The 16,635-nt window shown below is 46.2% G+C and overlaps 1 protein-coding gene across 2 annotated transcripts in view; it reads left to right on the forward strand.

Moving 5' to 3' along the window:
• The window catches only part of LOC139386871 (CUGBP Elav-like family member 5), a 66,026-nt gene that overhangs the window by 11,434 nt on the left and 37,957 nt on the right, over positions 1 to 16,635 (forward strand). For both annotated transcript variants that reach the window (XM_071132731.1, XM_071132732.1), the window contains exon 3: positions 11,717 to 11,765. In XM_071132731.1, coding sequence (XP_070988832.1) covers positions 11,717 to 11,765 — 49 coding nt within the window. The remainder of the gene's footprint in view (positions 1 to 11,716; positions 11,766 to 16,635) is intronic.

Below are 16,635 nucleotides of genomic sequence, written 5' to 3' on the forward strand. Positions count from 1 at the left end.
ACAAGGTGTAGTCTCAATTCAATGGCTCAGACACAAGACGTATGTGGCAGGGTCTACAGGAAATCAGACTACAAAAACAAAAACAGCCACGGATACCGACGTCAGCTTCCAGACAAACTAAACACCTTCTTTGCCCGCTTTAAGGATAATACAGTGCCACCTTCGCAGATTGCTAACAAAGTCCCCCCCTCTCCTTCTCCGTGGTTGATGTGAGTAAAACATTTAAACTTGTTAACCCTCGCAAGGCTGCTGGCTCAGACGGCATCCCTAGCCGCGTCCTCAGAGCATGCGCAGACCAGCTGGCTGGTGTGTTTACAGACATTTAATCTCTCCCTATCCCAGTCTGTTGTCCCAACATACTTCAAGATGGCTACCATTGTTCCTGTATCCAAGAAAGCAAAGGTAACTGAACTAATCAAATGGCTACCCGGACTGTTTGCATTGTGTGCCTCCCCCTCTTTTTACACTGCTGCTACTCTCTGTTTATCATATATGCATAGTCACTTAACTATACATTCATGTACATACTTCCTCAAATGGGCCGACCAACCAGTGCTCCCGCACATTGGCTAACCGGGCTATCTGCATTGTGTCCCGCCACCCACCACCCGCCAACCCCTCTTTTACGCTACTGATACTCTCTGTTCATCATATATGCATAGTCACTTTAACCATATTTACATGTACATACTACCTCAATCAGCCTGGCTAACCAGTGTCTGTATGTAGCCTCACTAATTTTATAGCCTTGCTACTGTATATATCCTCGCTACTGTATATATCCTGTCTTTTTACTGTTGTTTTATTTCTTTACTTACCTATTGTTCAACTAACACCTCTTTTGCACTATTGGTTAGAGCTTGTAAGGAAGCATTTCACTGTAAGATGAACTGTTGTATTCGGCGCACATGACAAATAAACTTGTATTTGATTTGAACTAAAACGTAGCCCCATAGCACTCACTTCTGTCATCATGAAGTGCTTTGAGAGGCTAGTCAAGGATCATATCACCGCCACCTTACTGGCCACCCTAGACCCACTTCAGTTTGCATACCGCCCCAACAGGTCCACAGATGACGCAATCGCTATCACACTGCACACTGCCCTATCCCATCTGGACAAATAGAATACCAATGTAAGAATGCTCTTAATTGACTACAGCTCAGCATTCAACACCATAGTGCCCACCAAGCTCATCATCAAGCTGAAGGCCCTGGGTCTCAACCCCTCCCTGTGCAACTGGGTCCTGGACCTTCTGACGGGCCGCCCCTAGGTGGTGAAGGTAGGAAACAACATCTCCACTTCGCTGACCCTCAACACTGGGGCCCCACAAGGGTGTGTGCTCAGCCCTCTCCTGTACTCCCTGTTCATGGCCATGCACGCCTCCAACTCAATCATCAAGTTTGCAGATGACACAACCATAGTGGGCTTGATCACCAACAACGATGAGACAACCTACAGGGAGGTGGTGAAGGCACTTGGAGTGTGGTGTCAGGAAAACAACCTCTCACTCAACGTCAACAAAACAAAGGAGATGATCGTGGACTTCAGGAAACAGCAGAGGGAGCACCCCCCTATCCAAATCGAAGGGACAGCAGTGAATAAGGTGGAAAGTTTTAAGTTCCTGGGCATACACATCACGGACAAACTGAAATGCTCCACCCACACAGACAGCGTGGTGAAGAAGGTGCAACAGCATCTCTTCAAACTCAGGAGGCTGAAGAAATTTGGCCTGTCACCCAAAACCCTGACAAACTTTTACAGATGCACAATCGAGAGCATCCTGTCTGGCTGAATCACCACCTGGTACGGCAACTGCACCGCCCTCAACTAACTGCAAGGCTCTCCAGAGGGTGGTGCGGTCTGCACAATTAGGTAGTTGTATTAGGTAGTTGTTGGGGAATTGTTAGATTACTTGTGTGTGACCAATACAACTTGATTTGAAAAGAAAAGAAATGAAAAACAAAGGATTGATTACTGTACTTCTATATTTCCATCAACCCTGTCTTGTGGATTTGGCCACAGGTTCTCATCCACATCACAATGGATGTTTTCATTAGCTAAACATCTTGGGAAGAATCTGGTCTGCTGTGATGTCATTGCATGCGTCATCCATGGCCTGTAGAAGGGTGGCTTGTTCGTGAGGGCGCCTATCATATACTTTCCACCTCCATGTGGAGAAAAATTATTCAATCGGGTTAAGGAAAGGAGAGTATGGGGGTAAGTACAGAGTGGTAAATTGTGGATGGGTCTGAAACCATGCTTGCACCATTTGAGCATGGTGGAACCTGACATTATTCCACACGTGGCATAGGTCAACAATCAGCTCTACAGACCTGCTTTAGCTCATCAAAGAAGGTTACAAGGAGAGCTGCATTATATGATCCAATATGAGGTCTGCATCCCACCACACCATCTTCCGATATATCCACACATGGTGATGTTGGCCCCCACGTTGTCCAGGGACTTGGATGATTGTCCACGGGCCAATGAAATTCCATCCTCTCCTCCTTGTCTTGGCCAGGTTGAAGCCTGTCGCATTCAAAAAGAGGAATTTGTGATTGTTTTCATCAGTATCCAGCTCCATCACCCTCTAAAAATACATTTTGGAAAGAGAATTACTGATTACAATGATGTAGAATTTTTCACAACAGGCATCTTGAAACTGAACATACCTGAACATACTCAGTCCTCAGTTGCTTCACTCTGTCTGCATTTCTTTCTAAAGGCACACGGTATAGCTGTTTTAGAGACACCTGGTGCCTTTTCAGCACACGTGCAATAGTCGGCGAACTTATGGCTTCCACATTGTTGAACATGTCGTAAGAACACATTTAGTCACATCACCTACTCTGTGGTACACATTGGCATGCAGTATACAGTCATTTGACAATTGAGAGTAGTCTAATGTTTAGTTCATGCTGAAGATTTACCGGTTCTCATTGCGGAAAGTTTTGATGATTGAGGCCACGGTTGATCTTCTGAGGTTTGGTTGAATCATTGTAGCTGCCTCAGTCATTGTCATGCCATGATTTACGACATGGTCTACAACTATTGCTCGGTTTTCATTGGACACTCTTTGAGGATGCTGCCGCTGTCTTGGTCCATGGCCTTGTCCTCTACCATGTTCCCCCACTTTTGTGACCTGGATCACCTGCCGGCTCCATGTTATCATTATGTTGCTGTAGGTGGATACCACTCATTTCACTATATACTCGTACCACAATGTGAAATCAATCATCAGTAACGAGTTGGCAGTATTGGAAAAGCAATTACCTGCATACATACACTCACCGGCCACATACACTCACATACACCACCATTATTAGGTACACCTGCGTGTTAACGCAAATAGCCTCCTTCGAATAGCTAATCATGTGGTTGCCTGCAACTCAATATATAAAGTATATACTGTAGAGTAGAGAGCTTTAGTTGTTGTTCGACCAAACATTAGAACGGCAAGAATGCGTAATCTAAGCAACTTTGACCGTGGTATGATTGTTGGTGCCACGCTTGGTGGTTCCAGCATCTCAGAAAGAGCTGCCCTCCTGGGATTTTTACGCACTACAGTCTCCAGAGTTTACAGAGAATGGTGCGATAAACAAAACACATTCAGTGAGCGGCATTTCTGTGGGAAAAAACACCTTGTTAATGAGAGGTCAGAGGAGAATGTCCAGACTCATTCAAGCTAACAGAAAGGCCACAAATGGTGTGTAGAAGGGCATCTCTTAATGTACAACACCATGAATAATTCAGGCTGTTGTGGAGGCAAAAGGGGGTCCTACACAGTACTAGATAGGTGTACCTAGTAAAGTGTACAGTAATGTCAAATCTGAAAACATGGTCTGGAAAAGTGGTACATGGGACCATAGAAACAGTGTCTGATAAAGAATGATGATGAAATATTACATCCATGGATAATGCAGTCCGATTGGTTCATGTTCCACGGTAATTGGTGTCAATGGAACTTTCACGATATTTGTGGCGGTAGGTAGCCTAGTGGTTAGAGCATTGGACTAGTAACCACAAAGGTTGCTAGATCGAATCCCTGAGCTGACAAGGTAAACATCTGCCGTTCTTCCCCTGAACAAGGCAATTTAACCCACTGTTCCTAGGCCGTCATTGTAAATAAGAATGTGTTCTTAACTGATTTGCCTAGTTAAATAAAATTAACATGGATTTTTTTTGTCAGTTTCCCTTAAAAGTATGCATTATGAGTAATGCAGCAGTTACTATCATTTTGAGAAGTTGTGTCAATTGATAGATGGATCATTGTAATGAAATGAGTAGACAGTCATCTCAGATGTAATGTGTGAGTTGCATTTTGAAATGGTAATACTTTGATGTTAAGTTGTGTCATTTTGAGCAGGTCATTTTAGTTCAATGAACAAATGATCTGAGCTTTATGTGTATTGCATCTAAGCAATTGGATAAAGTATTAGAGTTTTGAAAAATGTGCATTTTGATCATCAGTTGTGAGTTTTGAGTCTAGAGTTTTGAAAAATGACATCAAGGTTCTGAAATTTGTGCCAAAGTGATTGTAAAAAACTGTAATTGAATTCAGATCTAAATTGTGATATTGACATGCAATATCCATATCGCAGGAGGCTGTGATTTTTGTCCTTTCTTTGACACTCTGTTGATACAACAAAAACTAGACCACAGTACCTCCTCCATGAGATGCGCTTGACTCCTTCCTTCACTCTCTACATGCACAGAGGATGCTGACCAATCACAAGCGGGCTTGCTAACTCTCTGCCTGGCATGCACATTCTTGCCATTCACCAGCGTCGCCACTTAGAGCGTGCAGTTAGATGCTGGTGAGAAGAGAAAGGGTTTTACCTAACAGTACAGTAGGAGGAACTCTGGGGTTTTACCTCAGTGTGTCGGAAACGGGAGGGCTGCTAGTGCCAATGAGAACGTCCGTTTGGTGTCAAGGAAGGGCGCATTTTCAGTGGTGTGGCAGTTGTTCGGCTACAACCAAACAGATGTCAACCAAATGCAAGTGTTGTGCAAAAGGTGCCTCAGAGTTGTGGCGACAACAAGAGGCAACACGACAAATGTATTCAACCATTAGAAGAATAACCGACAGCAGAAAAGCCCCTCGGCCACAACCAGCCATCTAAGTTAAACAGGCATTGATTGCCCATGCATTTTCAATATCCTGCAGATCCAGAAATCACAGAGGCTATCACCTATCACATAGCCAATGACATGGTTCCTATTTACACTGTCAGCAAAGTCAGCTTCAAGAAGATCATAAATAAGCTGGACAGGAGACACAAGATTCGATCTCGTACACATTTCTCCCAAGTCACGATCCCAACACTGTAAAACACAATTTGTTGAAACATGTCATGTTGAGACAGCAAAGTTTTGCAATGTGTTGCAACAGAGGACAGAACGTTTTTAAGCGCTTCAGCATTCTGCGGTCTCGTTCTGTGAGCTTGTGTGGCCTACCACTTCGCGTCTAAGCCGTTGTTGTTCCTAGACGTTTACACATCACAATAGCAGCACTTAGAGTTAACCGGGGCAGCTATAGCAGGGCAGACATTTCACGAACTGACTAGTTGGAAAGGTGGCACCTAATGACGGTGCCACGTTGAAAGTGACGGAGCTATTCAGTAAGGTCGTTCTACTGCCAATGTTTGTCTATGAAGATTGCATGTGTGCTCGATTTTATACACCTGTCAGCAACAGTTGTGGCTGAAACAGCCGAATCCACTAATTTGAAGGGGTGTCCACATACTTTTGTATATATAGTGTATGTTTGTTCATATGTAGGTGTAATAATCCTATCTTATCATATGTACTGTATAACAATGTTGTAAAATATTAGTTTCATTTGGTTTTGTATTCAGTTAGCACAGTATGTATTAATTCATATGACCTCATGTTAGAAGTGATGTTCTGTACCCTGACAGCTGTTATAACCAAGTCTGATGGAATTACTAAGTTTTCACCCAAGTGTTTGAAATTCGCAATTCATAATTGCAGTTGCAATATCTGTCCCAGCCCTAGTGTGTGTATGTGTGTCCGGTGTGTGCATGTGTGTGTCCTGTGTGTGCATGTGTGTGTTTGTGTGTGTATGTGTGTGTCCTGTGTGTGCATGTGTGTCCCCGGTGTGTCCAGTGTGTATGTGTGTTTGATGTGACAGAGCCACTCCCCCCCCATGTTGATGGCCATGACCTTCTCTGTCACTAGTCCCCCCCCCCCCTCTCTGTCTCTCTCTCTCTATCGGTCTCTCTCTCTCTCTTAGTCTCCCTCTATTTCTCTCTCTCTCTATTTCTCGCTCTTGCTCTCTCTCTGTCTCTGTCTTAGTATCTGTCTCTGTCACTTTCCAAGAACACATAAATACGTTGTAGTTGTACACTCACACGTACACAGGGCCGGATTACCGAACGTGCACTCAGCGCACGTGTACCGAGGTCCTCTACCTCCAGGGGTCCTCCAACCGAACGGGCACTCAGCGCACGTGTACCGAGGTCCTCTACCTCCAGGGGTCCTCCAACCGAACGGACACTCAGCGCACGTGTACCGAGGTCCTCTACCTCCAGGGGTCCTCCAACCGAACGGGCACTCAGCGCACGTGTACCGAGGTCCTCTACCTCCAGGGGTCCCCCAACCGAACGGGCACTCAGCGCACGTGTACCGAGGTCCTCTACCTCCAGGGGTCCTCCAACCGAACCGGCACTCAGCGCACGTGTACCGAGGTCCTCTACCTCCAGGGGTCCCCCAACCGAACGGGCACTCAGCGCACGTGTACCGAGGTGCTCTACCTCCAGGGGTCCCCCAACCGAACGGGCACTCAGCGCACGTGTACCGAGGTCCTCTACCTCCAGGGGTCCCCCAACCGAACGGACACTCAGCGCACGTGTACCGAGGTCCTCTACCTCCAGGGGTCCTCCAACCGAACGGGCACTCAGCGCACGTGTACCGAGGTCCTCTACCTCCAGGGGTCCCCCAACCGAACGGGCACTCAGCGCACGTGTACCGAGGTCCTCTACCTCCACGGGTCCTCCAACCGAACGGGCACTCAGCGCATGTGTACTGAGGTCCTCTACCTCCAGGGGTCCCCCAACCGAACGGGCACTCAGCGCACGTGTACCGAGGTGCTCTACCTCCAGGGGTCCCCCAACCGAACGGGCACTCAGCGCACGTGTACCGAGGTCCTCTACCTCCAGGGGTCCCCCAACCGAACGGACACTCAGCGCACGTGTACCGAGGTCCTCTACCTCCAGGGGTCCTCCAACCGAATGGGCACTCAGCGCACGTGTACCGAGGTCCTCTACCTCCAGGGGTCCTCCAACCGAATGGGCACTCAGCGCACGAGTACCGAGGTCCTCTACCTCCAGGGGTCCTCCAACCAAACTGGCACTCAGCGCACGTGTCCTGAGGTCCTCTACCTCCAGGGGTCCCCCAACCGAACGGGCACTCAGCGCACGTGTACCGAGGTCCTCTACCTCCAGGGGTCCCCCAACCGAACGGGCACTCAGCGCACGTGTACCGAGGTCCTCTACCTCCAGGGGTCCCCAACCCAGCAAATTGTGTAGAATTGCAGGAAATTTGCTTTAAAACGGCAAAATGTTCTCAGCCTCATGGCAAAATGTTCTCAGCCTCATGGCAAAATGTTCTCAGCCTCATGGCAAAATGTTCTCAGCCTCAAGGCAAAATGTTCTCAGCCTCATGGCAAAATGTTCTCAGCCTCAAGGCAAAATGTTATCAGCCTCAAGGCAAAATGTTCTCAGTCTCAAGGCAAAATGTTCTCAGCCTCAAGGCAAAATGTTCTCAGCCTCATGGCAAAAACGTTCTCAGCCTCATGGCAAAATGTTCTCAGCCTCAAGGCAAAATGTTCTCAGTCTCAAGGCAAAATGTTCTCAGTCTCAAGGCAAAATGTTCTCAGTCTCAAGGCAAAATGTTCTCAGCCTCATGGCAAAATGTTCTCAGCCTCATGGCAAAATGTTCTCAGCCTCATGGCAAAATGTTCTCAGCCTCAAGGCAAAATGTTCTCAGCCTCATGGCAAAATGCTCTCAGCCTCATGGCAAAATGTGTAGAATAGCAGGACATTTGCTTTAAAAATCTCTACATTTCCACTCAGCCTCATGGAAAATTGTGAACAAAATCATGAGATGAGCAATGAAACAGAAGAAAAAAATCTCTGCTCCAAAAATTGAAGAATTGCAGGAAATTAGATTTAAAACAGCAACATTATTCTCTTAGCCTCATGACAAAATATGTAGAATAGCATTATAAAACAGAACGTTTTTCTCTCTGTTCCGCGGCAAAATGTGTTGAAGTGGGGTAAGTTAGCTGATTAACCCCCCCCCCAAAAGAAAAAGTCAGTATGTCTGGCCCTGCATAAACACACACTTAAACACAGGCATGTTTACTGTGTCTATCTACTCTATTTATTTTGGTGAGAACATGTTATCTTGCTAGGAGAACGGTTCTCTGAAGTCCTGCAGCAGCAGCAGGCCCATCGCTGAAAGAATCAGTCCACATCTATTATTCAACTAAGTTAAATTTGAAATATTAAGGTCCCAAAGGGCTGTAGATCAGCCTCACAACAACTGGGTTTGCAGTAGACTGCTCACAGTTAAACACACAGCTAATACACGAAGCCCATGATGCAGACAACAAACAACTCAGGGGGAGTTATGGGTACAGGGTTTAAGGCAAATACGTTGAATTCACATATCTGTTTTTGCATGTGATTTCCTTTCGTTTTAGTTAGTGTCACAGTATTGCTTCCATCCCTGCTAGACATTTCACACCTGTTACGTTAGCAACAGCTACTCTTTTGGGGAGTCTACTTTGCACACAGAAGACGATACAAAGTGTGTGTGAGTTTGGGTGATGTTCATGTGTGTGTCGTAGTTTGAGGCTAGTTGGTATCTAAGGGCTGTGCTGTCTGTAGGTCTACAGTGTAATGTGTGTATGTCATGTGTGTGTGTGTGTGTGTAATGTGTTTGTGTAATGTGTGTGTGTGTGTGTGTGTGTGTGTGTAATGTGTGTGTGTATGCTTCCACACTACTCTCTCCATTTGCTTCGGCTCAGAGCTGTCTCTCCATATCACAGCTGGGCATGTTCTTACGGCAGAGATGCCTGACTGGAGAATCTCTTTTGACAGCCGTGTCATTCTCATGCCAACATACAAACACACCTACCAAGCAAGTGTTTTCTCATGCACACAAACAAGCTCTTGCCCACACAGAGACACATTCACACAGTCACACAAACACTCTCTCTCAGTAAACAGACAGGCCTCTCTCCTCACCCCCACAGCTCTCTCCTCACCCTCGCAGCTCTCTCCTCACTATCACAGCTCTCTCCTCATCCTCGTAGCTCTCTCCTCACCCTCACAGCTCTCTCCTCACTCTCACAGCTCTCTCCACACTCTCACAGCTCTCTCCTCCCCGCCACAGCTCTCTCCTCACAGCTCTTTCCTCACCCCCACAGCTCTCTCATCACCCTCACAGCTTTCTCCTTACTCTCACAGCTCTCTCCTCACCCTCGCAGCTCTCTCCGCACTCTCACAGCTCTCTCCACACTCTCACAGCTCTCTCCTCCCTGCCACAGCTCTCCCCTCACAGCTCTTTCCTCACCCCCACAGCTCTATCCTCACCATCGCAGCTCTCTCCTCACCCCCGCAGCTCTCTCCTCACAGTTCTCTCCTCACCCTCACATCTCTCTCCTCACCCTCACAGCGCTCTCCTCATCCCCACAGATCTTTCCTCAATCTTACAGCTCTCTCCTTACCCACACAGCTCTCTCCTCACCTTCACAGCTCTCACCTCACCCTCACAGCTCTCTTCTTACCCACACAGCTCTCTCCTCACCACTCTCTCCTCACCCTCACAGCTCTCACCTCACCCTCACAGCTCTTTTCTCACCCTCACAGCTCTCTCCTCACTCTCACAGCTCTCTCCTCACCCACACAGCTCTCTCCTCACCCTCACCACTCTCTCCTCACCCTCACAGCTCTCACCTCACCCTCACAGCTCTTTTCTCACCCTCACAGCTCTCTCCTCACCCCCGCAGCTCTCTCCTCACAGTTCTCTCCTCACCCTCACATCTCTCTCCTCACCCTCACAGCTCTCTCCTCACCCCCACATCTCTCACCTCACACCCACAGCTCTCTCCTCACCCTCACAGCTCTCTCCTCACTCTCACAGCTCTCTGCTCACCCACACAACTTTCACTTTGCCCTCAAAGCTCTTACCTCACCCTGACAGCTCTCTCCTCACAGCTCTCTGCTGACCCTCACTGCTCTCTCCTCACCCTGACAGTGTTCTGTATGAATATTAACAACATAGCTAACCCTACTTCACTTCCTGTGATTATAACTAGGAAGAGGAACATGGTTGTGTGTGATTTAACAGTGTGAAAGAACAAACAGAACACGCTCAACAGGGAAACCTCCATCGCCTGGGGTGCTCCTCCATTTTGCCACATCAACATGTTCTCCATACTCAGTTCCTTTGTATGAATCTGAGATAGGTTAGGGGGAGTTTCTTCATATTGGGGTAATGATTGGTCCCTACCAATCTAGTGGAAGAATGGAGGGTAGAATGAAAGAGAGAAGTAAACAGAAAGGATGATAGAGAGAAGCAGGTAGATAGAGGAATGGAGTTACTTTTTTACCTTTATTTAACAAGGTAAGTCAGTTAAGAACAAATTCTTATTTTCAATGACAGCCTAGGAACAGTGGGATAACCGCCTTGTTCAGGGGCAGAACCACAGATTCGTACCTTGTCAGCTCGGGGATTCGATCTTGCAATCTTCCGGCTACAAGTCCAACGCTCTAACCACTAGGCTACCTGCCACCCCGGGTAGCCTAGTGGATCAATGGAACGATCCACCAAAAAGATAGAGGGAGGAATGAAAGAATTGTAAGAGGTAAGGATAGAGAGAAAATCAAATAGTACAAAAAGAGAAGAAGAGGGTGGGTGGGGGTAGATAGCTACTCCCCACACCTCCAAGCTACTCCCTTCCTTCCTCCGTGCCTCCCTACCACTCATAACCATAGCGTGAAATGACCCCCTGCCTCCTAATAATGCTGTATACAGAGCAATCAACCTCTGCATTGGAACAAGTTAAAGTCTCAGTACACATAAATGAAGGAGGCTGGTATTGTCATGGCTGACCTTCTCAGGCGCGGGTCACCTATTGATTATACCAGCAGAGAGGATACACACCCACACACTGATTTATACTGCTGCATACAGGGTGAAGGGCTCTGTCTAAACGGCACCCTATTGCCCATATAGTAGTGAACTACGCAGAGCCTTATGTGGGATGTTGCTGCTCAGAGACTGGTGTTGTGCTCAGTGTGCTGTATTTTACTCAGTGAGTTTAAAGATTCAATTTGTAACATTACAATTGTGAAGAGTGTCTACGTTATCTCCACACTATGAGATTACCCACCTCTCTCCTTCTCTTTCTGTCTCATTCCTCTCACTCTGCTCTCTCTCTCTCTCTCTCTCTCCCTCTCCCTCTCCCTCTCCCTCTCCCTCTCCCCTCTCCCTCTCCCTCTAACTCTCTCTCTCTCTCTCTCTCTCTCTCTATCCCTCTCTCTCTCTCTCTCTCTCTCTCTCTCTCTCTCTCTCTCTCTCTCTATCCCTCTCTCTCTCTCTCTCTCTCCCTCTTTCTCTCTCTCTCTCTCACTCAATCACCCTTTCACACTGCTCTCTCTCTCTCTCTCTCTCTCTGCAGATGACTCGTCCCATCCAAGTGAAACCAGCTGACAGTGAGTGTCGTGGAGGTACTTATCTTTTATTTTCACTATCTCTCTCTCGTTCTCTGTTATAACATGAGCTTCCATTTCCGTCCCTGTCCCTTTCATGTTCCATCTTTGTAGCTTGTTCTTATTCTTACTCCTTCTCTTTCTCATTCTAGCCTGGCATTGGTATTCCTGTGTGTGTGTGTGTGTGTGTGTGTGTGTGTGTGTGTGTGTGTGTGTGTGTGTGTGTGTGTGTGTGTGTGTGTGTGTGTGTGTGTGTGTGTGTGTGTGTGTGTGTGTGCGTGTGTTTGTGTGCGTGTGTGTTGTCAGGAGGCAGGGTGTAAATGTTTTCTAACCCAGTCCACCACATCAGCTGATAATAGTGTCTTTGTCTCTGCTGTTCTTGGCCCCTGCCCAACAGTCGATTTTCTGCCCCAGTTTCACTTACAGCAGGCCTCTCTTCTGTTCAGTGTGTGTATATAGAAAAAATATGAAATATAGCCAAACATACAGTACACTTTGTCCTATACCTCTCTTTGTAATCTCTCCGTGAATTGTACATATTGGTTATAAAGAAACCACCACAGGGATGTTGTTGACGTATAGAATGGTCCTGCTGCAGTCATTAGTGGTCTCTGTGGACAGCCTGGCACTTTATTACAGCCATAAAACAAACCCTCATTTTCTACTCCTATTGATTCCTGTCTCTGTTCTGTGTTCACCCCCACCACACAATGATATGTAGTCCAGGCCCTGTATCTATTCACAAAGTGTCTCAGCATGGGAGTGCTGATCTAGACACTTTGTGAATACGGACCCTGGAGTGAATGGAACACATTTTCTATGCTAACCCGATTCAGATCTGCATCGGTATATTTATATGTATGGCATAACAAAGACAGTTAGAGCAGTAGATTGTTAGAAGATGATAGAAACACCAGCAGAACACAGAACGCAGCTCCACAGCCTATCAGAGCACAGAGACAGGTTGTCAGGGGCAACAGTTGCTTCCCCCATGATTTTGTATTATACTTACTTAACCCTTATTTTACCAGTTAACTTGACTGAGAAAACGTTCCCATTTACAGCAACAACCTGGGGAATAGTTACTTGGACCCTGGGGATGATTAGGTGGCAATAATGATATGAGGGACAGATTTTCACATTTCCATAGCATATAAATCCTATCTGGAATTTATCACACACACACACATGCACGCATGCATGCACGCAACACACACACACACACACAAATATATATACTTATAAACAATGTGGATTTATGCAGAGAGCAGTCCTCAATCAATCAGCTAGCTAATTAACTCTGCCTCCAACCCTGTTCCTGGAGAGCTAACCTCCTGTAGGTTCTCTTTCCAACCCTGTTCCTGGAGAGCTACCCTCCTGTAGGTTCTCTCTCCAACCCTGTTCCTGGAGAGCTACCATCCTGTAGGTTCTCTCTCCAACCCTGTTCCTGGAGAGCTACCATCCTGTAGGTTCTCTCTCCAACCCTGTTCCTGGAGAGCTACCCTCCTATGGGTTCTCTCTCCAACCCTGTTCCTGGAGAGCTACCCTTCTGTAGATTCTTTCTTCAACCCTGTTCCTGGAGAGCTACCCTCCTGTAGGTTTTCACACCAACCCTGTTCCTGGAGAGCTACCATCCTATAGATTTTCACTCCAACCCTGTTCCTGGAGAGCTACCATCTTGTAGGTTCTCACTCCAACTCTGTTCCTAGTGCACCTGATAAAAATGTTTTGCTGGTTAATAAACTGAACCAGGTTAGTTACAACTGGGGTTGGATTGACAACCTACAGGATGGTAGCTCTCCAGGAACAGGGTTGGAGAGAAACCCTACAAGATGGTAGCTCTGGAGAGCCCAGAGGAAATGGGTGGAGAGCCCAGAGGGGTACACTATGTCTGAAGCTACATCTACTCAGGGTCTTCTAAAGCTAACCAGCTTCAGTTATCTTCACATCCCAGCTCAAGCTTCATTCGTACTACGACGGTGGATATTGCTCGTCCGCCTGCCGCTAACTCTAGCAGGCTTTTAACTGTGCGTGCATGTCGCACGTGGCTAGTCGTACACCGAACTCTTCATTGAGACAATGCTGAAACAATAATCCACAGGCAAGTCAGTGCCACCTTTTCATTTGTGCCAAAATCAAAATGAAAGACAAATGATCTTGCTAATTCAGCAGGCTATGGTGTGAAATGGCTTGTTGAAGTGCTGTCATTATTTCATTAGTTCTCGTTAATGTCGTCTTTGGTGTGCTTATCAATGCACAAGCAGCTTTTTCCCTTCTATCACTAGATTTTAACATATACATATACATATACACATATACACAGTTTTACTGTGTGTTACGTTTCAAATGCATTCTGTCCTTACTAAACGTGATAGGTGTTTTTACATACCATTTGTTTTACATACAAAAGAAAATCAGTCTTCTTGATGAAGGGGATGATGATGAAATCTTTGCGAGAGGGAATCTGGGAGGGAGTTGACCAGAGTTACCTCGCTAACTCCTCAATCCACATATGTAGCATATGGATCTGGTCTAGACACTGTTATAACTATACCCCCTTCTCCTCCGTCTCCCTCTCCCTCTCCCCCTCCCTCTCCCCTCTCCCTCTCCCTCTCTCTCTCTCTCTCTCTCTCTCTCCCTCTCTCTCTTTCTCTCTCAATTAAATTCAATTACATTTAAGGGCTTTATTGGCATGGGGCACATATGTTAACATTGCCAAAGCAAGTGAAGTAGATAATAAACAAAAGTGGAAAAAACAATAACATTTAACAGTAAACATTACACTCACAAAAGTTCCAATAGAATAAAGACATTTCAAATGTCATATTATCTGTAAATAGCTACAAAATACAAAAGGGAAAATAAATTAACATAAATATGTGTTGTATTTACAATGGTGCTTGTTCTTCACTGGTTGCCCTTTTCTTGTGGCAACAGGTCACACATCTTGCTGCTGTGATTGCACACCGTGGTATTTCACCCAATAGATATGAGAGTTAATCAACATTGGGTTTGTTTTTGAATTCTTTGTGGATCTGTGTAATCTAAAGGAAATATGTGTCTCTAATATGGTCATACATTGGGCAGGAGGTTAGGAAGTGCAACTCAGTCTCCACTTCATTTTGTGGGCAGTGTGCACATAGCCTGTCTTCTCTTGAGAGCCAGGTCTGCCTACTGCGGTCTTTCTCAATAGCAAGGCTATGCTCACTGTGTCTGAACATAGACAAAGCTTTCCTTAAGTTTGGGTCAGTCACAGTGGTCAGTGGTCAAGTATTCTGCCACGGTGTACTCTGTTTAGGGCCAAAGAGCATTCTAGTTTGCCCAGTTATTTTGTAAATTAGCGTTTTGTTTTCTCATGATTTGGTTGGGTCTAATTGTGTTGCTGTCCTGGGGCTCTGTGAAGTCTGTTTGTTTGTGAACAGAGACCCAGGACCAGCTTGCTTAGGGGGCTCTTCTCAAGGTTAATCTCTCTGTAGGTGATGGCTTTGTTATGGAAGGTTTGGGAATTGCTTCCTTTTAGGTGGTTGTAGAATTTAACGGCACTTTTCTGGAATTTTATAATTAGTGGGTATCGTCCTAATTCTGCTCTGCATGCATTATTTGGGGTTTTACATTGTACACAGAGGATATTTTGGCAGAATTCTCTCACTCTATCTCCCTCCCCTTTGTCTCTCTATCTATCTCTCTCCCTCCCTCTCTCTCTCTGTCTCCCTCCTGCTTTCTCTCCCCCTCCCTCCCTCCCTCCCTCCCTCCCTCCCTCCCTCCCTCCCTCCCTCCCTCCCTCCCTCCCTCCCTCCCTCTGTTCTTATCTCTCTCCCTCCATCCAACAGTTATCCAGTATGACAACATCACTTCTACTCTCACAAACAGGAGAGGCTATTCTGGCTCAGAGGGGCCTTGTGAATCTCACCATACATGAGCACACACAAAAGGACATTCACAAGCTCACACACAAACACACATACAGTACACACACTCTGAACTGGGCCAAATCGAGTGGATGACATAATTGTAGCATGAACATCAGAATGCATGTGCACACATGGACACACACACAGATGGACACACACACACATGGCTCTAGGAATATACAGTGGGGCAAAAAAGTATTTAGTCAGCCACCAATTGTGCAAGTTCTCCCACTTAAAAAGATGAGAGAGGCCTGTAGTTTTCATCATAGGTACACTTCAAGTATGACAGACAAAATGAGAAAAAAAAATCCAGAAAATCACATTGTAGGATTTTTAATGAATTTATTTGCAAATTATGGTGGAAAATAAGTATTTGGTCAATAACAAAAGTTTATCTCAATACTTTGTTATATGCCCTTTGTTGGCAATGACAGAGGTGAAACGTTTTCTGTAAGTCTTCACAAGGTTTTCACACACTGTTGCTGGTATTTTGGCCCATTCCTCCATGCAGATCTCCTCTAGAGTGATGTTTTGGGGCTGTTCCTGGGCAACACGGACTTTCAACTTCCTCCAAAGATTTTCTGGAGACTGGCTAGGCCACTCCAGCTCTAACTCCAAAAAGTTTTGGGACACTGTAAAGTCAATGTAAAGTCAATGAAGAATAAGTTCACCTCCTCCCAGCTGCCCACTGCACTAAGTCTAGGAAAGTCACCACCGATTAATCCACGATAATCGAGAATTTCAATAAGCATTTCTCTACAGCAGGCCATGCTTTCCTCCTGGCTACCCCAATCCCAACCAACAGCTCCGCACCCAAGCCTCCCGAGCTTCTCCTTCACCCAAATCCAGAGAGCAGATATTCTGAAAGAGCTGCAAAACCTGGACGCGTACAAATCAGCTTGGCTAGACAATCTAGACCCTCTTTTTCTAAAATTATCCGGCGCCATTGTTGCAACCCCTATTACCAGTCTCTTCAA

This window comes from Oncorhynchus clarkii, chromosome 28 (assembly GCF_045791955.1).
Source record: "Oncorhynchus clarkii lewisi isolate Uvic-CL-2024 chromosome 28, UVic_Ocla_1.0, whole genome shotgun sequence".
Lineage (NCBI taxonomy): Eukaryota > Metazoa > Chordata > Actinopteri > Salmoniformes > Salmonidae > Oncorhynchus > Oncorhynchus clarkii.